Below are 27,687 nucleotides of genomic sequence, written 5' to 3'. Positions count from 1 at the left end.
AGTCGTGTACTAGCAGGAAGATCAGGTTGTGAAACTCTTAAGCAAGAAATGATGGACACAAATTTGGCAGTCCGCAGCATATAGGTGGTTTTAAAGCCACAGAATGTGAGTACCAAGGGAACTTATCTTGTCCTGGTGCATTTTAACTTTTGGCTTTAGAACATTCCTAACCTTTGATACTACTTCAGAAAGACTTTTTAAAAAAAAAAAAAAAAAATTATTATTATTTTTTATCAAGGCTGGTAGTCAAATTAAGAAGTTCCAACTTGTTTTTGCACATTAACTTGAGGATGGAAATATTTCATGATTTGGCAAGTATCCGCTTTGATTAGAGCCAAATCCTTTTTTTCAGAAGAGTGAATTAGCTTCTAAAAATAAATCCAAAAGAATGAAAATTAAAGATAACTTGCAAGACTGAACTTCTTGAAGGCAGAGCCGTAGCTTGTCTATCTTTGTATTTTCATGGTAAGACACACTGCTTGGCACATGAAAAGCAATCAATAAATGTTTAATGAATATCCAAGAATCTGAAGTTATCATAATCATAACACATCAAGACACAAAACAAAATTACAAAAGGAAATTTATTTCAAAAGCATAAGGAAACATTTACTTTTGAACAATGTGATAAACAGATGTCTTGCAAAAGAAAAACAATCATGACATGAAGTTTTTCATTCAAATTTTTGAAGCAAAAGTAACCTAAGTTGTGCATTATTGCCTTAGGAAAGGGAAGGGGAACAATGAGGCGGCAAAGGAAGAAACACAGTCAACTCAATATCAAACTTAAAGTAGAGTCAATTCTGCTCAGCTTTGAGTTTAAAATTTTCTCTAAAAAAGAAAAAGAGGAAAAGCTACATTTAATGTTCAAATTTATATAACTGTAGTCCTAATACAGTTCCTATACTTGAAATGGCTTTCAGCCACCTGGTCACAGTTTTCAAATAACAATTCCAGATTCCTATGTCTGTTCAGATTCCAAGGGAGCTCAGGTTCAGCTCATTGTATTTTGGAATGTTTAGATTATTGCCACCACTCCACAATCAAGCTGACCAATTTCTTATGCTCACTTGTATAATTCTAGTCTTCAAAAAATATTTATCCCATAAACATGTGCAGTAATTCTAACAAAGGGGTTTTGTTTTTCCCCCACTATAAGGGTTAACAGTAATGAAGACACTGCCATTGGAATTACTAACTATTCCTCAAAAAATATGCCAAACTACTAGAAAATGTTATTCAGACACTGGATTTGAGTAGCAAACTTGGGGAGGGAATATTAACTGTGAAACAAAAATATATGAAACATTCAAATGCAGAGCAAAGGACCTATGCTACTAAAAATGCCCATGACATTAAACACTCCACAACCCCCCCATCTGTTTTTTAACCTAAAGATTCTATTGGCTAACTTATACAATAATTTTGATTAATAACCTGAGAAGTTAAAATCTTCAAAGTGGCAAAAGCAAACAGAGAGCATCCCTTATTATTGGTAGAACATGTTATCAAGTCACTTTTCCTGGATTGCCCTGGTTATTCAATTCCCAAAGTCTAAATTATTCTATGTCATCCTGTAGAAACCTATATGTACATCAGATTCAGTATTTTGGCTGTATTTCTCCAAAAGGGATCGCCAAACTCATCTTTGAAAACGCAGCCTTTGTTTATTTTCAGTTTTAAATAACAATAATCATGTAAGTGCAACGGACTCAAAATCCCTCACTACTGGGAAGAAAACCTAGATAACTAGTTAATAATGGATTCAGCCTCAAAAGGGTAATCACCATGTCAAAGATTACCTGTTCCTGGAATTTTAAAAAGTGATTTATGTTGTGTAGTCAGCATGCATATATATATATACACACACATATATATCTTAGGTATGTATGTATGTATATTATACATATACATTTCTATTCAAATAGTAAGATCCCATATTCAAAAGCTTATTATCACAACATATGGAGAAGAGTTAAGTAAGCAGTGCAAAGAAGCTTACATTCTCCTAAAATGTAATACTTCTACATTTAAGTATTTTGCTCTTAGTACACTAGGTAGGAATGCTGAACCATTGCCTAGCAGCTTTATTAAAAAAACACACAATGAAAACCAAATGTTAAAATTGACCATTACTCTTCTCTATACATTGGGGGAAAAGGACAAAGGGGAGAAGAAAATCAGTAAGCTTTCAAAACTGATCATCTTTACCAGTTATCAGAAATAGAATTTCATTATATTTTAGATTTGAATAGCTCTCAACAAATTATTAAGATGTTTAAAAGATTCACAATATGAAGTCTGAATAATGATGATATTGCAAAAACAAGATTGCGCACAAAGCATCCAAAAATATCGCTGTGGTTTTACCTTGGACACAACCATGGTCTGTTACAAAAGTAGATCATACATACAAAGGTATAAAGAACAATAAGTTTTTAGCTGAAGGCAGCAGTCCTTTTTAAGGGACATCCCCGGCAATCCAATGAGTAGTAGAATTTAAGTATATTAAGCTCATGACGATGCTGAAGAATGTGATGTCTTATTCAGTAGAGTCTTCCCCGACTACGATTTCCTCGTGCTCCCCAACCTCGGCCACCTCTACTTCCCCTGAAGGCTCCTCTCTGCTCTACGAAAAAGCGAACAAGGGTTTAGGTCTTGCTCAGGACTTCATGGTACAGCAAATACAGCTCAGTGCTCTGAAGGAAGCAGTAGGCACTATAAAAGCAGCATTGGTATTCTGCTACACCATCCACAGATTCATTCTGTACATAAAACCAGGACAACATGTATATCAAAGAACATATAACAAGGTGCAAAATATAGTCATAGTTGGTACTCAATTAAATGTACCCCATTAACAAAGATGTTTCAAGGTCACAATGTTATGATAACTACTTATTAGTTCTTTATTTCAGTGCCTATCATTATCACAGATAATTAATGAAACTATAAAAATTTCTATACTTAATATGAAATTAAAAAAGCCACTGGCTTTCAAAAGTTGGTGACATAAATGCAAAATATCTTAAACTATCAATGATCAATTATGAAATATTAGGCTAGACTGACAAATTTTTTTTTCAAATGCGATAGGCAATTTGTTTTGGGTCATCATATTTCAAGCACCAAAACTCAAGAAAAATATAGACATAAATGCTGACAGCTTTTCTCCCTGCTTTATCAGCTATATGAGCTGCTCAGAGATGCTTCCAAAAAGTGATGATGTATATACACATGATATTTGGGTTACTGATTATAAATTAAGCACATTTTTTGCTGAAAAATCAGTCACGTGTGTCATATGGTAGAATAAGATGTTGACTCACTAGGCAGTCTCTTTTATAGCTCCAGAGACATATTCCTGAGGAGTCTTTCCAGTAAAGAAAATTGACTGAAGTTATCAGCAAGCTTGGACTTTCATCATACATAAATTAAGAGTCTCAAATTTCTAATTCCAGAGATCAAATCTCTGCATTGAACTTTCAAACTTCCTCATTGCAGCAATATTATTAGGAGCAAGAAAAAGAACCTGTGTTGCTATTTCTGGATCCATAATGTTGGATACTTGAAAAATTCCTATTAAGTCGGCACTGCAACGCATTTTTTTTTTTTTCCATTATGGTTAGAAATATAGTTACCTTATTTGGGTGATGTTGTGATATATGTTTTTTTCCTCCAGAAACTCTGAGTTAGAAAACTAACTAGGTCTTTCTCCAGCTTAGCCAACATTTCTAATAGAATGGGATCTGATTCAAAGTCACCTCTCATGACACATTTTTCTAAGTTGATCAGTATGCACACCATTTAAATGAAACCATCATATTTATTACCCCAGTGAACACATTCATAATATTACTAGATGTTCTGAGGGGAAGAATGCAGTGACCATGGGTCATTCAGGTAGTGTTGCAACCTTTATGTAGCTATAACTCTGCATTTTTGACCAAGACTGGGCCTCATCTATTGCATGTCTGCACATTTCCCCCCACCATCCTACCTAATAAAAGGGAAGTATGTAAATAACCATCACTCCGCTATGTCCATGACCAATGGGGCCGAAGGCGCCGTTGGCGGAACTCGGGGTGGCCGATTGCGTGGCTGCTGGCACCAGTTTTCCTCTGGCCACCCGCTGATCGGAGCGCCTCCCTATCGGAGTGCCTCTCGGGGTGGCCGATCGCGCTGGCAGGAGGTGCTCCGATCGGCGGGTGGCCAGAGGAAAATTGCTGCTGGTGGAAAACTGGTGCCGGCAGCCAGGTGAAGGAAGGTCTATTGCACGAAACTTCGTGCAACGGGCTTCTAGTACTCATTATAAAACCTTAATTTGTCACCCTAACAGGTTTAGCTCAGTGGATAGAGCGTGGGCCTGCCGTCTGAAGGGTCCCAGGTTCGATTCCGGTCAAGGGCATGTACCTTGGTTGCGGGCACATCCCCAGTAGGGAGTGTGCAGGAGGCAGCTGAATCGATGTTTCTAACTCTCTATCTTTTTCCCTTTCCCTTCCTCTCTGTAAAAATTCAATAAAATATATTAAAAAAACACACACAAAAAAACAAAACAAAAAAAAACCCCTTAATTTCTCAGTAAATTTAACATCAACACACTAAACATCCTCATCAATATCATTATTATTAGCTATAAGCTAATAACAGACTACTAAAATCCACCCTTTCAATTGTTTTTCAATCAATTTTAATATGAGGAACTGGGTTCCCCTAAATTGGTCAGCTATTTCTAATGACAATATTTAAATATGCTGTATGATGGCATTACTTGATCCTGTTATCTTTTCTATACTGGCTATTTCTTTTTGATCTGCAACTGATACAGCTGTTATTATAGTACAAAGAGTTACCAAGTTTTCTTTTTGAAGGGCTTCATCCTGAGAGACCATTCTGCACTTCTGTGTTTTTTCCAGTGGTTTCAAGCTTATATTACTAACTTAAAACATCACTACTCCCAGTTAAAATTATGCTATAAAAATTATTTTTATATTTTAAAAAGGTAAAAGGTAAAGGACACAAGTAACAAAATATAGAATGTTTACTACTCCCAGGTTACTGGGGAACTTTCTTCATAGGAAGGAAAACTAAACATGGGTATATTTGTAAGTGATTTGATTGAAAATGCACCTGAAAGCTGAACTCAGTTGTGGAAACCAATACTATGTTCATAAATAAGTGAGACATGGGTTAGTAAAACAATAAACTTGGATAAGGAAACAAAGTCTAAATATATCTGCATGGACTCAAAGAACAATCACAAATTATGGCTCCTTCTTTATAGTGAACAAGTTTAGGCCCATGGCACACATATTATCAGATGGTAAAAATGCATTTGAAAAATGCAAACCCTTAGATTGTATGTGATATTTTTTAAACTATCAACGTGAAAAACATTTTTAAAATATTTTGTACAGTTTATTTTCTTTACAATAGACCTGTTCTGTAGGGTGGGTGGTAATACTAACACTACCTGTTTCCCTAATAACACAAAAGGAATAAATTTCCCAACCCTTCAGTGTATATGACTTAAAAAAATCAACAACAATTCAGTCTTCTCTGGAAAAAATAAAACAAAGCACGAGCTTGGCTGACATAGAAAAGTAGAATTATGATGATTTTGCCAAATGTAGGTAACAAAATCTATTCTATTTTTATTTTTGAGGGATAAATGGATAGTATTTATTAACATGTTTTGTAAAATTTTAAATTCAATACAATGGAAAATTTTATTAGAAAGTATTGCAATTGGGACATTTTGCAAAATGCCCTGTTTTCTCTTGTAATGTAAATCATTTAATCCCATTATAAGAAAATTTAAAAATATAAACAAAATCTATTCTTAAAAAGACCACAAAAAAAAAAAAGACCACAAAACATTTTCCCCCTCCAATTTTGAGGCAACAATAACATCCCAGAAAAAAAGAAATGCAACATGCTTCTGATATGTAACATCTTCCTGATATGCTGTCATTTCCCCAAGGACAGGCATAAAAAAGGGGTAAAAATTCTGAGATAGATGGGCCCACCAATTCTAATCTGTAGTACTGCAAGAATATGCATAAGCAGATAACCAACTCTCAAATATAAAAACTAGAAGAAAATTTACTCCTACTTTCTATTAAGAATCAAAGTTGAGTTTGCTTTGTATTCAATTTATGACAAACCCCCAATTACAAGTTGCGCCCTATAGAAATATTAAAGTATTGTAAAGTATTGTAATACCGGACACAAAAGATAATCATTGGGCATGCTTGTTTGCCCTTTGTTACTTTGTTGACTACAGAACTGAAGTTGTGACTCCTGGATTTTTGTCTTGGGTAAAAATGTTTTTCACGTTGATAGTTTAAAAAATATCACATACAATCTAAGGGTTTGCATTTTTCAAATGCATTATTACCATCTGATTCTCACTATCAGGCACAGGGCAGAATCCTCATGGAAATGCAGGAGTAACTGACCTGCCCAAGTGAAGTAATACAATTCTCTATGTACTGCCATAGTTCTTGATTAGGTTCATTAAATCAAATGCCAGAATCTGATCTAATAGTTGATTTTAAAAATGGTTAATTTTAAGATATCTTATTAACTCGTAAAAGTGCCAGAGGACAATATTTGGATAAAAGTCTAAATATGCCTAAAGTAACACAAAATCCTTTCCATTTACAAAATGTTTTCACAAATACTATTTGAAGTTGTTAAGATCTTGGTGTTACACCTATTTTTCAGGTAAGAAAAGAGGCTGAGGTGCACGTTTTCATATTATTACATAAGTAAAAGGATTCAGGGATCTTTTCCCCACTAAAGTTGCTTCAAAGAAAAAAGGCAAAAAGCGAAAATAGTATTTAGTGTTTGTTCTGCAGCAAGCCATTATCAAGGCAGCATGCAATGAATAGTGAAAGTGGCTCCACCAAGTTCCTTTCCCAGGAACTACACTCATTCAGCATCTCAGTATCAAACTGCCATAGCTTTGAACAGTATCTGTGAGCACCTGTACTCTATCTTGATTTTATGCATACCTGAGCAAGATGTGTTCTAAAATATCAGAAAAGCCTGAGACTTTGTAAAGGTGTTATGCCTATTTTAAAACTGGATGTAATTAAGCGTTTCGATTGTGGTGAATGAAATAAAGATGCTCTGTGTTGAACCAGCCTCTGTCCACCATTCGTACTACTTACACAGAGAATGTTGAAAGCTGCCGGTTACCATAGATTCTGCTCGTATCAAAGTGATCTTTTACTTGGCATCCAGTAACAGAAAGTATACTGCTTGAGTGGGACTGATGCGTGTAAACATGGTGTGCATTTATCATCATTCCTGCTTTGACTATATGTATATTTTTATGTTTTTTTTTTTACTAGAGGCCCAGTGCATGGAATTTGTGCATGGGTACGGTCCCTAGGGGCTGCCCGCGGGGAGGGGGGTGGGGGAAGCCTCCCTTCCCCTGGCCGCCTGCTGCTGCTGGCCCTGCCCCCTGGTCAAACTCCTGATTGAGGGGACAATTTGCATATTAGGCTTTTATTAGATAGGATGTATAATTTGGTAGGTTATTTTTTGGGTCTTGGAAGGCTCTAAAATTATTCTACATAAACATAATTGCCTTACTTCACACCATTTCGGCTTATGAAAGGTTTACAGGAATGCTCTACTTATGGATAGTCGGGGAAACTTGTACTGCAGAATTACTTCTGATTGGTAATCAAGGCCAATAACAAGTATGTGTGAGTGCTAGTATTATTAAACTAGAGCCCCAGTGCACGAATTGGTGCACATTGAAAGGAAATTAATTAGAAGAAATATTTTAGAGGCCGGGGAGGGACCAAGGGAGGTTGGCTCCAGGGTATGTCCAGCCCATCTCGCCCATTCCCGATCAGCCAGACCCCGGCAGCAAGCTAACCTACCAGTTGGAGCGTCTGCCCCCTGGTGGTCAGTGTGTGTCATAGCGACTTGTCGGGCGGTCGACCAATCAGTTGGACACTTAGCATATTAGGCTTTTACATATATAGATGTCTTAAAACGAGATTTGTGGAGTCAATGATATTTTCGTCTATTCTTCATTGAAATGAACTATGAGGGAATAAGTCAATGAGAAACAAACTTCACTTCTCATTCGATAGCCCTGGGAGAGAATAGATTAGTGGGAAACCCTTCTGGCACTAACAGCTGAAGCTGACAGGAGGACTGCACTCTGGACAGCAGGGAGACCACAATGGGTCACATCTTCCTTGCCAGATGACACTTTAACATCTGACTCCATTTCTATGACTTCTCTTTTTGAAACAGTTCAGAAGACGGGAGGACAAGCAATAGGCTGACAAGGACCAGGTGGGATCACTAACACATTTGCCAGAAGCTATAGCTCTATCCCTGAAGGAGAATGCAGATTGTCTTGCCTTGAAGCTAGAACAGGGAATACCAGGAATGGATGGTTCAGGCCAATTTCATTTCTTTCTTTTTTTTCTGTTGGCTCCTCTGAATACAAGAAGCATATTTTTCTTTTTTAAGTGCTTAGTGCTACATGCTCAGTTCAATGAGCCCACAAGAATGTGTCAAAAAGGAACAGGATCAATTATTTCCCCAATAGCTCTAATTCCCCAAGCTAACTCAGAAAAATCACACAAAACAGCTATAATACTGTATATAAATGATAATGAAAACCAAGTACAACACAATTTCTGTCTAATCTCTCATATTGCTTATACCCAAACGGAAACGCTCACCATAATTAAAGTTGCCCAAATTGCTGCTATATTTCCCACTAGGAGGATTATAAATCTGCCTTGCATCTCTTTTTGGTCCTGCTGGAGATTTCTTGGGTGGTGAACCAGAAGTTGTATCTTCAGTGGCTCTCTTTTGCCTATAACAGTAAAAAGAACCGCAATTAAAAAAATTGCATTAAACCAGAGGCACTTATAATTTAGCATAGGCACTCTAAAGATGATAGTCATATCAGAAAAAAGGAATAACATTCTGATGTCATCAAATTAACTGTGCCTTAGTTATGCAGACATTATCAAAAAAGATTTACAAGGCTTTAAAATAATCTAAAATACGTAGGTCCAAAGACTATATGCAAGTGACCCATTTTGTAAAACTTGTCAGAAAGTCTAGTTATGCCGCATGAGTACAAACAGGCTGAAAAATCTAGGGCTGTATTCCACCAGTTTATTTTATAAGTACTGGAATTAGATTTTATATTTTAAGTCATACTTCTAATAGTTATATTTTAACATCTTATTAAGATCATTTAATAATGTACCATTTTGTACAGTAAATGTAACATCTGAATTCAGATTTTTATATTTGTAAATCATAAGTATTAGAACACTTAAATTGCTTTTAAATATAATTCTTACCCAATTTCAACCTTCTGTACAGGTTTCCAGGATAATGTTACTGTGCTCTTATAAGAGGGAGGAATGTGGAAGAGATCCTGAAGAGACAAAATTAGACAAGATTTCTATGTATTTGATGGTGAGTGGAGTGGTTGGGTGGTGAGGGTAAGAAACAGAAAGACATCTTAAAGATTAATTTTTGGAAAGGAAGCTTTAATTTATCTTTCTTGCTCTTGTGCTGGTGATTAAGGTCCTAAAAAATGCTGCAAGAAAAAAACTAAACAAGGACAGTTTTGTTAAAAGTTACACCCCTATTACTACCTTGCTGGTGTTGCTCAGTGGTTGAGCGCTGACCTATGAATCAGGCGGTCACATTTGGATTCCAGGTCAGAGCACATACCCAGGGTTGTGGGCTCGATCCCCAGTGTTGGGCATGCAGGAGACAGCCAATCGATGACTCTCTCATCACTGATGTTTCTATCTCTCTCCCCTCCGCCCTTCCTCTCTGAAGTCAGTAAGAAAAGTATATATTAAAAATAATTCTTTTTTTAAAAGGTACACCTATTATTAATCCCTTGTTGTGCACAACACATAAGAAATGGAAGCTAAGTTTTTTCTAAATGTGATTTCAAGTTTCAGGATAAAATATCAATAACAATTAAGTATTTCTCTTGCATATTTTTAAGTAGTTCAAAAGTAGAACACTACTTTTCTAGCAAGCTTGGGAGGACTGGGTAAGAAAGGAATACTTATTACCTTGATTAAAACATTGATGTTATTTGTTATTTTCAATGCAACAACTTTAATCTTGTTCTGCAAAAAGAAAAAACAAACAATGCCAATAACTTTTACAATGCATATTCTATTACACTACTCTTTCAGAATCATTATTCCTATTTTTTTTTACTTTAAACCAGTGCAGAGATGGCAAAGAAAGCAAATAATCCTGAGAGGTTAGAAGAGTGGTCGGCAAACGCATTAGTCAACAGAGCCAAATATTAACAGTACAACGATGAAATTTCTTTTGAGAACCGAAAACCAACTTCTGCACATGGGCCACGAAGTTTTAATTGCACTGTACGTGTGCGCCTGCACGTGGTATTTTGTGGAAGAGCCACACTCAAGGGGCCAAAGAGCTGCATGTGGCTCGCGAGCTGCAGTTTGCCGACCACTGGGTTAGAACATTGAAGTGTTATCTACAATCTACCTGAAAAAATGAATAAGGGACAGGTCATATGCACATAGGAATTATTTAAAAAATATTCAGTTTAAAAAACACACATCAGTTTAGCCTGGCAGGTGAGGCTTAATGGTTTAGCATCAACCTGTGAACCACGAGGTCACATATCCACTCCTGGTCAGGGCATATGCCCAGGTTGAGGGCTTGATCCCCAGTGGGGGATGTACAGGATGCATCTGATCAATGATTTTCATCATTGATTTTTCTATCTCTCTCCCCCTTTCCCTTTCTCTGTGAAATCAATAAAAATATATTTAAGAATACAATCAGTTTAAGTTAAAGATAGACATGATGAAAACTTAAAATATTTCACTAGGATTGGGATAAAGAGTGATCAAAATAGATGAAACCAGGGAACCAAATATCCCAACACAAACAAACATAGTTTGGTATAGAATTGGCAATTTAATATTTTTCCTCGATTTAATATTTGGGTTTCAAAAAGATGAAATGAAAAATACGACAACCATCAATCAAATATTTAAACAATAGTAGTATGTGCTGCTAATGAGACCCTAGTGAAAGATTGGTATGTATCTAAGTTTGGTAACATTTTCCACAAACATTGGAAACATTCAAGATATTGCAACGATGACAAAAATACAACTTAGCAAATAACTAAGTATGTAGACAATCTTCTAACATCATGTATCACAACACAGACTTAGAGCACTATTTCAAATAAAGTCGCATATTACATTTCAATGTATGAATTCAGTCTGAATTGGTAATAAATGGTGGCTATTATAAAAATTTCTTTGAAATGTGACCCAGTATTCCTACCTCATCTGTTTTTAAGGCCTCGCCTGTTTTACCCTGGAGAGCCAAGCGAAGTTGTCTGATATAAACCTGCAGGCCCCGTGCAAAGTACTGCAGCCTAAAGGAAGAAGTATTTAATTAGCAAATTATCACTTCAACGTTGTTTTCCTACTTCAACTTAGACAAAGGACACCTAAAAAACACAAACTGTATTGCCTTCTCAACAATTTCTGACTTCAACTAGTCATTTCTAGTTGGAGACACTTCAGAGCAGAGTAATATTAACTCCTTTTAGCATGATCCAGCCCATTTGTTTTCCTGACTGTTTTAGAATGAGTATCTTCTGTATCATCTAATATGAGGTTCATATACGTATCATAACCAACAATAGAACCCTCTATCCGAGTATTCTCTTGCTCATAAAGTCACACCTGAATCCAAGATCTATTCTGCAAATATCTGAAGATGAGGTTGATGGGCTGTACCATCACCTACAGTTTTTGGCCCTGGCCAAAGTACACCATGTTGGGAGCTGACAAAACCACACTAATCCGCTAGAGTAGTGGTTCTCAACCTTTCTAATGCCGCGACCCATTAACAGCAGCAAAATTACAGTTATGAAGTAGCAATGAAAATAATTTTATGGTTGGGGGTCACCACAACATGAGGAACTGTATTAAAGGGTCGCGGCATTAGAAAGGTTGAGAACCACTGCGCTAGAGTAACTTAAGTTGCCTGCTTCTGATCAAATGTTTCATATTAAACCTCTGCTTTACCAAAGAGTAGAGGACAGTAACAGATGATACAGCAGCTAAGCATTTCAAAATTTAAGATGTAAATTTGTTAATTTGGGGTGTTAGAAAGATTGGGGAACCTGCCCAAATCATAAAGCAAGTGGGGAGAGCCAGAGTCCATTTTTTGGAAAAGTTCTTTCTCCCCCATATACAACAGATGTTATATGTTTGCAACCATTTCTCTTTTGTGGCTCTTCTATTTTGTTCCAGTGGAGTAAGGCAGGGTGGGAAGACAGCTCTTGTAAAAATGAAAAACCCAGGGAGCATCAGATAACCATCATCTTTGCCAAGGAGTGGACTACTTCAATCATACATCACCTAATTTTAAAATCTTTGAGCTTTTCTGCATTCAGTTTGGCTGTTAAGAAATCTGGAAGTTTTCGGCCCAACTGGTGGAAGCTGTACAACAAACATTCCACATAACTGAATTGCAGCTTAGGTTCTTCATTACCAGCGTTCTCCCCATTTTCTGCTTCTTCTGGAGGGAGAGGCATGTACTCCTAAGAGATGAAAATACAGAGATATTTGCAATCTGTTCCAAATAATTATAAACATATATTAAACTAATTGTAGGGCATGCTTTTACGGTAAGGTGTGAAGCATTAAAACGTACCAAAATCAGAAATTTAAGTAAAATATGTCTTTTAGACCTATTGGATAAATGATCTATACTGTCAATTCTCCATATTAACCTATGTTATAGCTATTACTAAAACTAATAATGACAATGAAAGTAGCTAACATTCATTAGGCACTCAATGTAGGTGGAATTCTGAAAGCGTAGTATCTTTCCTATGGTGAAAAAGATAGTCAACCTAGGTTCAACCTCTTAAGTTGATGATCTTAACCTAATAAATTATGCTAATTCCAAAAATCTTCTTTGAATATTAGTCCATATTCTCTAAGTATTGACTCTTTTTTCATTCAAAGTACCACCAAAGTCATTTGTTATCAGTACTGTAGCACCCTAGTAGGTATTACAGATACTGGATTCCATTCACACTATGTCCATTCACACTATGGACCTAATCCTTATCACTGCGTCATAACTGCTCACACCCAACAAAATAATTTGGTGACTCTGATGACTTTATCAGACGGACTATTTTATACACTATTATGAATTAAATTTGACTTTATTTCCTAGTTGCTAAACCTACCAGGCCTTGGGCAGCAACCTGAATGGTGGAATATTTTGATAAAGGGCTAGCAGAAGGCCCTACTATATAAATCCTGTATTATACTTTATACAAAGCATCAACAACAGAAAAAATGCCAAAGATTAAAAATAGATTTTTTTTTAAAGTAGAAAACACGTGGCCTGAACAGCTAACAGCACTTGCTAGTATTGTCTAATACTGTAACTTCAAAATCTGGCTCTCCATAATGTAGAAATTAATACTACACTACTATACTCAGGGGCTATATAATTTTCATGGGGAGGGGTTTCTTACCAATAACTTATCAAACAGTTTCCTTAAATTTGTTTCTAGCTTTTCCATGTCACCACAAAATGAACTCATTTCCGCCAACAGTTTCAATACCTAAAATACACAATTCACTGTTATTAGTATTATTTTCTTGAATGAGCAAGAACTATAAGGTCAGAGAGATTATGTGACTGGTCAAATCATAATATATGTCATTTGCAGGGCAAGACCCTAAAAACCAACTCTCAGAATTTTCAACAATGCTACCTAATAATAGACAAATATGCAAATTGACCATATCTCTGCTACACCCAAGCCACGCCCACCAGCCCAAGCCATGCCCACCAGCCAATCAGGGCGAGTATGCAAATAAACTGAACCAAGATGGCTACAGCCACAGAGAGCAAGGTTTCCCAGGCAACAGAGGGAAACAAGCTTTCCGCCTGCCCTTGACAGGCCTAAGCCTACACTCAAGCTACAAAGTTTCAATTATAGAAGGTAAACAATTTCAAACAGAATGGTGGCAGCCACGGAGCTGGAGAGACCAGGCCAGGGTTGCCCGCGGTAACGGAGAAAGCAAAGCTTTTCGCACACCCTGGCCGGGCTCAGGCCTCTGCTTAAGGCTACAAAGTTTCAATTATAGAAGGTGAATTAACTCAAACAGAAATGGCTGCCGGTGGAACATACAGGAGGCTTGGCTCCGCTCCAGGCTACAAAGTTTCAATTGTAGAAGGTAAATAAATTCCAGATACCAGTGCCTCTGCTTGGGTCGCCAGGGGGCGTGGCTGGCCTGCAAACCACCACAGGCCCCTTGCTCAGGCTGCCCCATACCCCAAGGGAACCCCCACCCTTATCTGGGACACCCTTCAGGGCAAACCAGCTGGCCCCCACTCCTGCACCAGGCCTCTATCCTATCTAATAAAAGAGTAATATGCAGATTGACCACCACTCCAACACACAATATGTATGCCCCCATGTAGTCAAAGATCCTGCCCCCATGTGGACACAAGATGGCCACCACAAGATGGCCAGCAGGGGAGGGCAGTTGGGAGGCACCTGGCCTGCAAGGGAGGGAAGTTGGAGGCGATCAACCCTGCAGGGGAGGGCAATTAGGGGTGACCGGGCCGGCAGAGGAGGGAAGTTGGGGGCAAACAGGCTGGCAGGGGAGCAATTAGGCATCAATCAGGCTGGCAGCAGAGTGGTTAGGGGGTGATCAGGCTGGCAGGCAGAAGCGGTTAGGGGCAATCAGGAAGGCAGGCAGGCAAGCAGTTGGGAGTCAGCAGTCCTGGATTGTGAGAGGGATAACCAACTGCCCACCCATTTAGGCCCGATCCCAGTGGAATCGGGCCTAAGTGGGCAGTCGGATATCCCTCGAGGGGTCCCAGATTGGAGGGTACTGGCTGGGCTGAGGGACACCCCCCCTCCATGCACGAATTTCGTGCACCGGGCCTCTAGTCAAATATAATAAGGAAAAGAATATATATGATATTTTCTGCTACAGGTTAATAATGATAGTGCTAAATACAATGTAAAAATGACAAATACATTAACTTGACAATTTGTAGAAAAAACTGAGGAAGTACTCTTAACAGCAAATAACATTTTTTAAAATCCTCATCTGAGGATATTTTTCAATTGATTTTTAGAGAGAGTGGAAGAGAGCAGGAAAGACAGAGAAATATTGATGTGAGAGAAACATCGATTGGTTGCTTCCTGCATGAGCCCTGACCAGGGCCCGAGCCCTTGACTGGAATCAAACCTGGGGACCCTTTGGTCCGCAGATCGATGCTCTATCTACTGAGCCAAATCGGCTAGGGCAGTGGTTCCCAACCTTTTTTTGGCCATGCCCCACCTATGTATCTCTAAAATCCTGATACCCGCCTGTGACAAATAATTATTATTCAAAAAGTGAATTTCTATTCACATGGAGGAAGCCTAAAAGGCCATTAGCTTGGTCTAAACAAGCTTCCAAAGAACATGGCATCCATGAAAGAGAAAAATAAAAGAACGAAAAGGCAGTTGAAGTACTGGGAAAGAAATCACTAAGAAATTGTAAAAAACCCCCAAAAAACAAAAAAAAAACAAACACACACAATGAAGTGATATGAAAAAATAGCAAATAAAGTTTCAAAACATATAATACAGAACTGAAATGCATAAATATGTCACAATATATATTTATATACTGTATTTGAGGCCCTTAGAACCATAAGAAATGCAAAAAATTCACTGTTAATAACCATCTCGAATTGCCCCCCTTAAAAATCAAATTGCCCTCCTGTGGGGTGTGTGCCCCACATTGGGAACCACTCGGCTAGGGGTTAGCAGCAAATAACTATTTACTAACACTTAGAGAGGGCCTCATTTGCTATTAAAATTTAGTTTCTGGAATTTGCCACTATTCTTGAGGTTCATCTTTGCTTTATTCAATCCAGTCTGATAAGCCAAACCGAGAACATTTGAAGCAAACTACAGTGTACAATGAGTCTTCTCTACCCCAAAGACCTATGAGGGAAGTACAGTTCCATATTTCAGTTTGATTCAACAATCATCAAGTGCCTTTCAGAATCAGGCACTAGATTCTAGGGATACGGAGATGAATATGGTTAAATGTGGGGAGATAAGTAAATGTAAAGTATTACACATGCTGTGAAAAAATGTATATAAACATTAGAGCTGAGATACAAAGGAGAGAGATGGAGTAATCAATTCTATTGGAGAAAAGATAAAGGATATTTTGTGTTAATCCAGCTTAAATCTGGCTCTATCAGTTGAGGATAGAGATGGGAACTATCATTAGTTAAATACCTTATTTAAAAGTATTAAGGCTACAAAGGTAGAGACTGACTACAATGACAACTACAAGCAGTGCTTTCCCATTACAACAACCTTTAAGTGAAGTCATAAATCATTCCTATGTAATTCATCCTAGGACAGATTACTTGCTAGTCATCACTAGACCTCTATTGTCTTAGAAATTGGATTTAAGTTAGTGGTTTATATTTTTATTAAGATAGGAGAATGGCTTTTCAGTACCAGAAGGAGAAATCTTTTCTTACCTCCAACTGTATATCAAGACCCTCCACTGGAGTAGTTAAGGAACTGAGGTTAGGTAGAACCTGCTCACAGAAGTAAGTCACAAACCTTGTGGAATGCACATTTTTCTGTAAAAAACAAAAAATACTGAGTTGTCAAAAAAGGGAGACATATTCTCTCAAATACAACAGTAGAATGTCATTCCCCAAATGCTAACTGAGCACTACAGCATCAAGCACTGTGGCTACAAATACAATGCAGTGCACACCCCGGAGCACCCCAGAAATAAATCTTTGTTTTTTTAAATCCTCACCCAAGGATATGTTTTTATTGATTTTTTGAGGAGGCGGGGGGGGGGGGGGGGGGCAATGCAAGAAACATCGATTGGTTGCCTCCTGTACGAGCCCCGACCAGGATCTAACCAGCAATCTTTTGGTACACAGAATGATGCTCCAACCAACTGAGCCACTCGGGCAGGGCAACATCTACACATCTTTTAACTGTTGCAAATTTGGGGGAAGATTTTAGTGTTGAATTTCAGATTATACATTTTCACAAAGGATAGATCCTTTAAACTTCCTTTTTAAATTATGGTATGCACATCTCAGAAAACTGATGGCCAGAAATAGCACAAAGCCAGAGATAAAGAGCATATATACTTAGAACAACAATCTGTTAGAAATTTTAAGAAAAAAGGTTAAACTACTAAAGCAAGTATTTTAGAAACTCAGCCAAATTATAATTTATGATGCAAAATTCTCAAGACTTTAAAAAAGTCTCTTAGAAAGACTTTAAAGAAACTTCTTACCGCTTTGGTCTCTCATCAACCCTACTCAAGCCCCCATAAACTAAATATTGATTCCACTATGTAGGAACCAGGAGGTCACATTTGGATTCCAGGTCAGGGCACATGCCCGGAGTTGTGGGCTCGATCCCCTGTGTGGAGTGATCACTGATGTTTCTATCTCTCCCTCCCTCTCCCTTCCTCTCTGAAATCAATAAAAATATAGTTAAAAGAAGAAGAAATATAAGCTAACAGAGTAATAAAAATAGCATCTATGTAAAACAAAGAGCTCACAGAGAAGAGGGGTACCGCCTGCCGAGTGCACTGTAAGAGCCTGTCCACACAGTCGGGATCTGACGGGTTGAAGGTTTGTTCCAGGTCAGCCTGTTCAGCCACCAACTCTACAAGTTGCTGCCTTCCACTCACTGTCTGTAAGCTCTTTAACCCAGACAGTATCTTCATGAACAGGACAAATTCTTCACCAGTCACATCTTCTAGGACCTGGAAAGACATAGTAATTAAAATTGTCTTTACCACTTGAATGGAAAAGATCAATATTAAAGCAGTGTAACATTTATTTCAGTTACTAAAGTAGTTTGCTCTTAATGTTTCTGAAATACTAATGAGAGTATAACTTCTAGCTTCAGTCAATTTAACTTCAGAGTAGAACATTATCATCAATACTAGAGGCCCGATGCACGAAATTCGTGCAAGAGTAGGCCTTCCTTCCCTCGGCTGCTGGCACTGGCTTCCCTCTGGCACCTGGGACCTGGGCTTCCCTCTGGCCACAGGCAGGTACCCCGGCTTCCCTCGAAGCCCCAGCTTCGTCCGGAAGGACATCCAGTCTAATTAGCATATTACACTTCTATTATTATAGATGGGGCACAATGTTGTCTCCAAGGCGGCAAATTTGGTTCTTGGAAAATTTTAATTTATGTCTAAAGCACAAATTTACATACAGTAAATAAAAAGATATACAGTATATCTGTGGCATTAAAAATGCCTGGAAGAGTAGTGAAGGAAAAAATAAGTCACTTTTGGGAGTGACAGCAAAATAGAGATTGAGAAATTATGTAGTAAATCAGATGCAGTTTCCTATATTTAAAAGCAGCCTCATTCACACTAACGTGGTAATTGCATACAAAATAGAAGACCTATTCCACCAGATTATTAGTTGGAGCATAGGTAAAATATGCTGACATTCCCAGCTGAATAACTGCTCCTTTCTATCTCACTGAAGAAATCTTATTAGTAAGCAAGTGAACTTTGGAATTTTCCTAAACATATAAAAAAGTAAATTATTCCCAAACTTTTGCATTTCATAAGTGAAAATTACTTGTGACACATCTTGATAATCTCAGCATCTATACTTATGCTAGATCTGGGGGCACAAAGAGCTTAGTGTGCCATGGGGTAGGACAAAAAAAATAGGTCATTTCAATGTGATTTCATTTTTATTTTGAAACTATCCAGAATACTGAGAGATCAACCTAAGACGGGTGGGAATTAGGTAAAATTTCCTGAAGGAGTTGATCTGTAGACTCCTGGAAAATGCATAAATTTTGAGGTTAGCAACCACAAAGGATTTAAATGAACACACATTCATCATTATAAGCAAGCAAAATGCAAAATACAATATAAGAAAAACTTGAAGTTCTACAATGGTTCTAATGGGATATATCATTTTATATACATTGATGAATACTGCTAAGTTCAAATATGTGCTTTTGTTTTAGAGACGTTCTATTAAATGATGACTGAAGCTTACCTTTTTGGATTCTGTTAGTATAAGTTCCTCTACTTCCTTTGTTAAGACTTCATCTGGTAAAGTCTTAAGTTTTGTAGAAAGGAATTTGATTGCTCGTTCTCTAACAATGTCTTCTCCTTGAAGGATTTGGCTGAATAAGCCACCTAAAGTCCCTGCAACATAAAATAGTTTTGTGTAGCAAGTTAATTCTATATCATAATGAAGTTTTTAAATATAACTCAGTTTATAGTATTTCTTCTCAAGTGAGTTAACAAACATCCTAATTATCATTGATATTGGTTAAATTAGTATGAAGCTTTTACAGCTCCAACTGTAAGAGTGATCACATGCTTTCTTCATGGATTCAGAGTTAGACTGAGCATGACTTACCCTTTTTTAAAAAAATACATATGTATATTGATTTCAGAGAGGAAGGGAGAGGGAGATAGAAACATCAATGATAAGAGAGAATCATTGATCAGCTGCCTCCTGCACACCCCCTACTGGGGAAATGAGCCTGAAACCCAGGCATATGCCCTGACCTCCTGGTTCATAGGTTGACACTCAACCACTGAGCCACACCAGGTGGGCTTATCATTACTAACCCTATATAATAAAGATGTAATATGCAAATGGTTGGTCATGGCGTAACGACTGGATCAGGGATCAGGAGGGTGGGGCAGTGAGCTACAAGAGGGCAGCAGAGAGCTACAGGAGGGGGCAGGGCAGCAAGCTATGGGGGGTGGGGTGGGGGCAGAGGAAGCTACAGGAGGGCAGCAGCAAGCTACTGGCTACAAGTGGGCAGCAGAGGGCTACAGGAGGGGGCAAGGCAGCAAGCTATGGGGGAAGGGGGGGAACAACAGGAGGGCGAGGCAGCGGGCAGAGAGCTACTGGCAAACAGATTCATGCGCAGGGCTACTAGTAATAAATAAAACTTAGGCATTTTGGAACTGCTTTTGCAATTATTTCTGCTGGGTTTTTGACTCATAAACCTCTTGAGCTAAATAGCTTTTTAAAAAGAACACTTAATATATTTATGAAATAGATATGTGGGTGAATTCCAGACTTTATCCTTTATGAACTGTGCCAAACTCCCCAATTTTCAAGACATCAGACTAAGAAGAACAATTCAGAACAAGAAGTGGCCTTACCTTTTGCATCCATCTTAAATATACTTAACAGGGCATTGTTCACTAAGTTAAATTCTGCAGAGTCATCTATAAAGAGAAAAAGTGGCACAATGCATAAAATAAGTGAATAATATCATCTGCTTCATTTTCAAACATAAGATTCAACATAGAGTCTCATGGATTACATTGAGACACATAATTTAAGTAATTTTCTTAACTACTGAGAAAATACATCTTCCTTAAAAAGGTAGAGAACTTGATATAGCATGCCTGGAAAGGTTTTATATTAAGATAGTACAATTATGAAACTATAGGAAACTGGAGGGGAGGGGATCATGATGCATCAAAATCCCCCAAAGAATCTAGTAATTTTGACTTTATAAATATGTTCCCCTCCCCGCCCATTGACCCCTTATAGCCTGGAGAAGTTATATTCATTAAAAGGATAATGTTAATATTCCTTACCTGTTTGCAAAAGTTGGGTTAGAATATCTGCCACTCGGGGAAGATTTTCTCCAGTGGCAAATTGAGGAAGCTCTTTAATTGCTTGCCGTCGAATCTGGATATAATTTCAAACAAAAATTCAACCAAATACTATCATCAATAAAAACAACAAACCCAATCTTTAAAGAAAACTAAAACCACAGAAAAACCATAAGTAGGGGGCAGATGAGTCATAAAAATATAAAACATGAAAATTCTAGCAGTTTCAGAAATAATTTGCTTCAATTTAACATTCAAGCTTCACAGAATAACTAAAATAAAATGTGGTGGGAAGGGACATTAAATCTGATTGTTTGACTGGAGTAGACAGATTTGAGATGATAAACCATGGTTTATATATAGATTATATACAACTGTTTTTATTTTTTTTAAGGGCACATAATATGTATCCCTTAAGAAAGCCTACAGTGGCAATGTCATATCTTGTAACTATTTACTTTCCAATATTCAGTATTGACTACTTAATACACATTTGTGAATATTTTGTGTATTTAACTCCAAATATGTGGTCTTGGCTTATTTAGTTTAACATAAAAATGTATGGGAGTTACAGCTAGCAAATTCTGCATGAAATGTTAATTCACAAATTTCATTTGAAAGTCATGAGTAGCTGAAAATTCTCAGGAACCTATATCAGCAGCCAGAAATGCTAAAGGCTAATTCTTCTTATTCTAGTTATCACATACAATTATTACACATATCAAATATTTTTCTGCTATGAAAAATATTTAGGGTTGTTGAAACTATGTTTTATGATGTAATATTACTAATACTTTAAATATCTAAGGTAAGCATAAATTGATTGAAAACTAACATTAGCCTGATTTCATATGCACAGTGTATAATGATTTATAAAATAATGGCCACAACCCATTTTTAACGAATAAGCAAAACAAAGTATCTTGTAATTCTATGCATTTTTCACAGTTGAATGGTGGTGAAAGAGCAAATATATTTTCTCAAATGTAGAGAAATAGTCTGACATTGTGCCAAGCTATATTGCAGTATTTTTTGGGGCACTGATATGATTGGTACTAAATTATAGTAACTACGCACATACAATGTCTGGAAATGGTAACATCTGAAAACTTGTTGAAAAGCATCAATCATAAACTTACTGATACATCTTCATCCTCACAGAGGTCTAACTGTGCATTGATAGCAGAATCAGCCAATTCTGGAAAATGCTTAAAGAATTTTGGAATAAACTGAGCTGCTAATCTTTTTTCCTTGGTACCACCTTTCACACCATCCAATATTACTTGATAGGCATCTTTATGCTGAAAGAATAAAGCAGAAAAGAAACACAATTTTGAATGATGAAAAGCTAAACAAACTTGTTTGAATCTAAATTAGTAAAATTTTACAAAGGCTAAGCTTAGAAATAGGGCTTATTTTGGAGTGTTACTGCTTAAAATGGACACCTACCTTCCTACCATCTGTTCCCTGCCCCCTGCCCACGAGTTATTTTGTGAGTAGGGAAAGAGAGAAGGATGACTCTAATTTTAAGTGGAAAAAGCAACTAAGCTTGTTGATGTACCAACACTTCTTCATTCTAGTGATTACTGACCCCAGCCTGTGACTGTATCATGCTTTAAAAATTGTAATGAATGTGGTAGAATCCTCAAAGAATTGTGTTACATGTATTTAAATATATTTGTTTCCAATTAGCACTTTAAAGCAGATGAAGAGAATACATTCCTGAAATTAAGCGATACCACAAAGGTTAGAAAGCTTTACTTTGCCTCATATTTTAGAATATGAAAATGATCATTCTATATAGCCAGCCAATTTTGGATTAAGAAAGATTCTAATGTCACGTATTTAACTTTTTTATTTTTTTATTTTTTTAAAATATATTTTATTGATTTTTCACAGAGAGGAAGAGAGAGGGATAGAGAGTTAGAAACATCGATGATAGAGAAACATCGATCAGCTGCCTCTTGCACAACCCCTACTGGGGATGTGCCCGCGACCAAGGTACATGCCCTTGACCGGAATCGAACCTGGGACCTTTCAGTCCGCAGGCCGACGCTCTATCCACTGAGCCAAACCGGTTTTGGCAACGTATTTAACTTTTTATTAGAATAATACATTCAAAGCTCATCTGTTTCCTTAAAAAACAAAAATTTCAGAAGTGCTCTCCTTCAGATACTCATGTCAACTAGTTCTGAATCCTCCTATATCCCTGCCTCCAAACCAGTCCTTTCAATAAATGACAATGACAATAATAAATATGGAGACTATAGCTATATCTCCTGTTTGGACATCAGGATAAAACTTTTAATTACTAGGAAACTTTAACCCTTAAACATTATAATAATGATACCAAATGTATAAACAGCATAGTGTTTACTCTGTATAAGGCAATTCGCTAAGTGCTTTAGATATGTGAGCATACTTCAGGCCATCAAGAGGGGATTAACTAATAAATATCCCATGAATTATAGAATCACCAAAAATTTAATTAAATAAAGAGGATGCAAAGTTACTGAGGTACAGTAGAATCTCAATTAAGGACATTCCCTTATTAAATACTCAGAAATAAAGTGTTCTATGTATCGAAAGGTTAGGTCATATATTGCCAACCTACTTAAAAAACACATTCTAAAAATCAGTTCTAAAAAAACATATATTCCATAAAAAAAGATACCAAAAGAATGTTATTCATGAAATATAAGTCAGTAAAGTTTGTACTCTTCCACCCTGAAAAGCCAGTGTACCCCTGTGGAAGGATCTAATCTTAGAAAACCCTAAGTGCCAGCCCTTAACAGGTGTTTGTATTTTGTTTTGTTTTTTAAACTTTAAAAAAATTTGACTACATCAAATTAAGTATTTACACTCTAACATTAAATAAATTCATAAACATCTGAAGCACAATTTAAAATAATGACGGGCCACAGCTCTATTATGGCTGGTCAGAGCCCTGGGCAGAGCACAGTGCAAAGGGGGTCAGAGAGGTAAAGGCACACACAGCGGGGGAAGGAGGACTGAAGGGGCGGCAGATGCAGAATGGGGAAAGGAAGGCTGAGTACGTAGGTGGAACACAGGAGCTACAGGTGACAGAGGGATTGGAAGGTTTTGAGGTATAAATAATGCTTCATTTAGAATTTATCAATCACAGTTTGCTTATCAGAAAATACATGTGCATGGACTGAGTGGACTGCCGCAGTTCAAACCCGTTTTATTCAAGGGACAATTGTAAAAGGATGTAACCCTTAACTCTAAGAGTTTTTACAATTTATAAGGGAATAAGAAAAGTCCTCACATGAAATACAATACAAATCTGAAGTACTATAAATGAATACATAGTGCCAAGCAGGTTAAAAAAGAGAAAGACATGATCTGCTTGAGGAAAACTAGCTGACAAAACCTCAGAGAACTTATTTAGTATTGACAGAGTGCCAAGGGCACTCCCTCAGTGAGGCAGCAACGTGAGCAACTGTGGTACTCAACCCTTTGTCCAAGGGTGAAAACACAATAAAAGTTAGAAGGAAGGTCTAGACTAAGAAACTCAACTATGGTCTCAGAAGTGTCCAGAGAGGTATCTATCAGGAGACTTGAGTCTTTTTTAAAAAAAATATATATTTTTATTGATTTCAGAGAGGAAGGGAGAGGGAGAGAGAGAGAGAGAGAGAAATCAATGATAAGAGAGAATCATTGACCAGCTGCCTTCTGCACGCCCCCAACTGGGGACTGAGCCCGAAACCTGAGCATGTGCCCTTCACCGGAATCCAACTTGGGACTCTTCAGTCCGCAGTCCGACGCTCTATCCACTGAGCCAAACCAGCTAGGGTGAGGAAACTTAAGTCTTGACTGTAAATCTAAGTTAACATGAAAATCAGGCTTTGCTACACTATGAAAATTTTTTTCTCTCCTTAAAAAAAAGAAAAGAAAAAAAGGCAAGCAGTGTCCCTTTAACTAACAAAAGCAAGTTGGCTCTTGCTTTTGTTAGTTAAAATTCACAAGCAGAATCCTAAAACCCACCATTCTTTTTGGCTGAAGTTTTAGAGATTTTTTTCTAAAAGGGACGACATATTACACAAGAGAGAATTTGTGAGCATTATGGTTTAGTTGAGCTTTAGGTCCCTCAGAATTCACTTCATTATGCAGAGGTCTTTTTGTCTTAAGCAGTTGCTTGACAGCTGTCATTACAGTATCATGAAGGTACTGATCTCCCATCATCAACAGGGAACTGTGCTAAAATTTTATTGCCCAGCACAGTGTCTGCTACATGGTAGGCACTCAAATGTACTGAATAAATAAAATCATGGGCCCTCAGTGAAGTCTGCAGGAAAGATGCCTTTTCTGCTTTTCACAAACTTATGGCTCCTAAGCACTCTTCCTAAATTAAAAGCAGATTTTTTGCTTTGAGAAAGACATTTTTGACCTCTTGAGGGAGATCAATCTAATCTGGTAGTATTTATAATTAAAGATGACATATGAGGGGAATGCAAGCAATTCTCAATTCTCCATAATACTGCACAGATAAATTCTAGTTTGGCTTTCATTTGCCCTATCATACACTGCAAATAGGTGGCTGTCAACCGTTTTTCTACTCCAGCAAAAGGGTGGGAATAGCCAAGATCTGGAAAAGTCCCATCAGTGCATGAGTGGATAAAAAAGCTGCAGCACATTTATACCATGACTACTACATAGCTGTAAAAAAGGAACTCTTAAATTTTGCAATAGCATGGATGAATCTGGAGAGCAGATTATGCTAAGTGAAATAAGCCAGTCAGAGAAAGACAAAATACCATATGATCTCACTAATGTGTGGAATCTAATAAACAAAATAAATTGACAAACAACATGGAATTGGGAGCCGGAGGAGGTGAGTCGGTGATTGGATAAAGAAGGTGAAGGGATTAGCTAAAAAAATATATATATACAAATACTATGGACACGGATAATAGTGGGGTGAAGACCAAGGGATAGGAGGTGGGAGTGGGTGGAGGTGGGCAAGAGTGGGTGGGCAGGTGCAATAATCAGCACTGCAAAATTTAAAAAAATGAAGGTGGAAATATGGGACATCACTATGCATATGATTTCAAAGTTTCCCTACAAGATTCCTAATCCACCTCTTTGGGAGAGCATCATATGCAAACCCACTGAGAATCACTGTTGTAGCTTCTACCCTTCCCTTTGCTGATGTACAATTTTAGGTAGAACAATCCTATCTAATAAAGAGGGCATATGCTAGTTAGACTGGACGTCCTTCCGGACGACCTTCCGAAAAAAGCGGGGGCTGTGAGGGAAGCCCGGGTTCGGGTGCCTGCTGGTGGCTGGAGGGAAGCCCGGGTACAGGGTGCCTGCTGGCAGCCCAGCCAGGGAAGGAAGGCTTACTCTTGCACGAATTTCACGTATCGGGCCTCTAGTTTTCTATAATCTTCCCCAACTCAGCCACAATGAATGAGATTATCTTCACTACTACCTCTTTCTAGGAACAACAACAAAATCGAACTATGATTGACCAGTTTTTCCCACATTGTCTTACTAGGCAGACAGTTTCTCCTCCACAGCTGATCTATAACCCACACCTTACATTCATCTACAACAGGCAGCTTGTATTTCTCATTAGTGACGTCAAAATTCCCTACTGAAGCGGGAGGTATGTAGGGAAGGAAAATCATGATACTTGAAACTGTATATTTACAATTCCTGATTAAGCTCAAATAAGGTTCCAACATTTCCCCCTCTTCGGCTCGGAAATGACACATGTCCAGAGAAGGGACCGGGAGGGGGCAGTACCACCGCTTAGCTAACGTGAGTGGCTCTAGGATCGTCCACTTCCTACTTCCAGCAGAAGAATCCCATGAAGTTCTAAGCACTGAAAATACAGATGGCATGGGATTTCGGACAAAAACGGTCAAGATCACCCTCCGGGAGAACCTGGTTCTTTCCCCAACAAAACACAGGCACACGCACAGCTAGCAACTCCTCAACGTCCCCGCCCCCGGGGCTGGGAAACTCACAAAGAGGCCACGGCCGGTGCGGACAACCACACTCCTCCAACTGCGTCGGGGCAAGCGCTGCAGACAGACCTGCTGCCCGACACCTCTATTTATAACGCGGCACTCTCCTCCCCCCTCCCACTGCCCCTGCACGGCTCTGCTACATTTTACAAGCCTTTTCATTAAAAAGGTAAAATAAAACCTGTCTTCCTTATTGATTTATCGCTAGTCTCCCTCTTTGAGAATACATCCCGGCAGAGCGCCGGTCAGTCCATCTTGTACCTGCAGCGCCCGGCACAGCGTCCCGGTGGGTGGTAGGCGCTCAAATCAGGTCCTGAATAAATGAAATCCCAACCCTCACTCAGTCCGGGCGAAAGGCTCATTTTCTTCCTTTCTTGCCCCCTACAAACTTCTGTCTCCTAAGTGAAGAGCAGGTTTTTAGCTCAAGAAAGACATGTCTGACCTCTCGAGAACTCTCCATCTAGTCTTTGGAGGGACTGAACTCCACCGGGAAGGAGGAGGAAGACGGGCTCGGGAGGCTGAGTTAGAAAGCGCCACGGGGAGGAAAGGCTGCCCCGGGGAGGCGGAGGGGGGCCGCGCTCGTCCTGGGGACGCCGGGGTCCACACTCCCAGACCGGGGCCCACCGCGACCAAACAGCCGGCGCGGCCGGGCGCTCGCGGGGCAGCGCAGCGCGGTCCCCCCCGCCCCGGCCCGGGGAGCGCTCCCGAAAGGCCGCGGAGCGCAGGGCCCTGCAGGCCGCTCGGGGACCTACCTGGCCCACTTGCTCCGTGGCATCGGCTAGGATGCCATAGTTGCGGTAGAGCTCCTCCACCGTCGGCATGGCGAGCGACAAGCCGAGGGCTCGCTCCTGCGGTCGTCGTTGTCCTCGCCGGCTCCACCGCCGCCCCCGAAGTCCCAGCCCCAAGCCCGCGAGCCGCACTATGAAGCCTCCCGCAGCCGCCAGCACCGCCTC

General features: G+C 38.6%; 1 protein-coding gene across 2 annotated transcripts; it reads right to left on the bottom strand.

Annotated features, from left to right (window-relative positions):
- Positions 1–571: 571 nt before the first annotated feature.
- On the bottom strand, positions 572–27,687 carry API5 (apoptosis inhibitor 5). Of its 2 annotated transcripts, none has more exons than XM_079788283.1 (14): positions 27,487–27,687; positions 21,878–22,039; positions 20,721–20,814; positions 20,277–20,342; positions 19,147–19,298; positions 17,673–17,879; positions 16,618–16,722; positions 13,583–13,672; positions 12,447–12,628; positions 11,359–11,452; positions 10,092–10,148; positions 9,357–9,433; positions 8,721–8,857; positions 572–2,624 (listed from the first exon to the last, which is right to left on the bottom strand). In XM_079788283.1, exons 1-14 carry the CDS (start codon positions 27,553–27,555, stop codon positions 2,602–2,604), a joined length of 1,515 nt encoding a protein of 504 aa, XP_079644409.1. In that variant the 5' UTR covers positions 27,556–27,687; the 3' UTR covers positions 572–2,601. The 2 variants fall into 2 exon arrangements, with proteins under 2 accessions (XP_079644409.1, XP_079644408.1); XM_079788282.1 differs by having other exon boundaries at positions 574–2,629.

The sequence above is a fragment of the Cnephaeus nilssonii genome, assembly GCF_951640355.1.
Source record: "Cnephaeus nilssonii genome assembly, chromosome: 13".
In the NCBI taxonomy this organism is placed as follows: domain Eukaryota; kingdom Metazoa; phylum Chordata; class Mammalia; order Chiroptera; family Vespertilionidae; genus Cnephaeus; species Cnephaeus nilssonii.
Note: the sequence above shows the minus strand (reverse complement) of the source record. Positions and strands in the feature narration are given on the sequence as shown.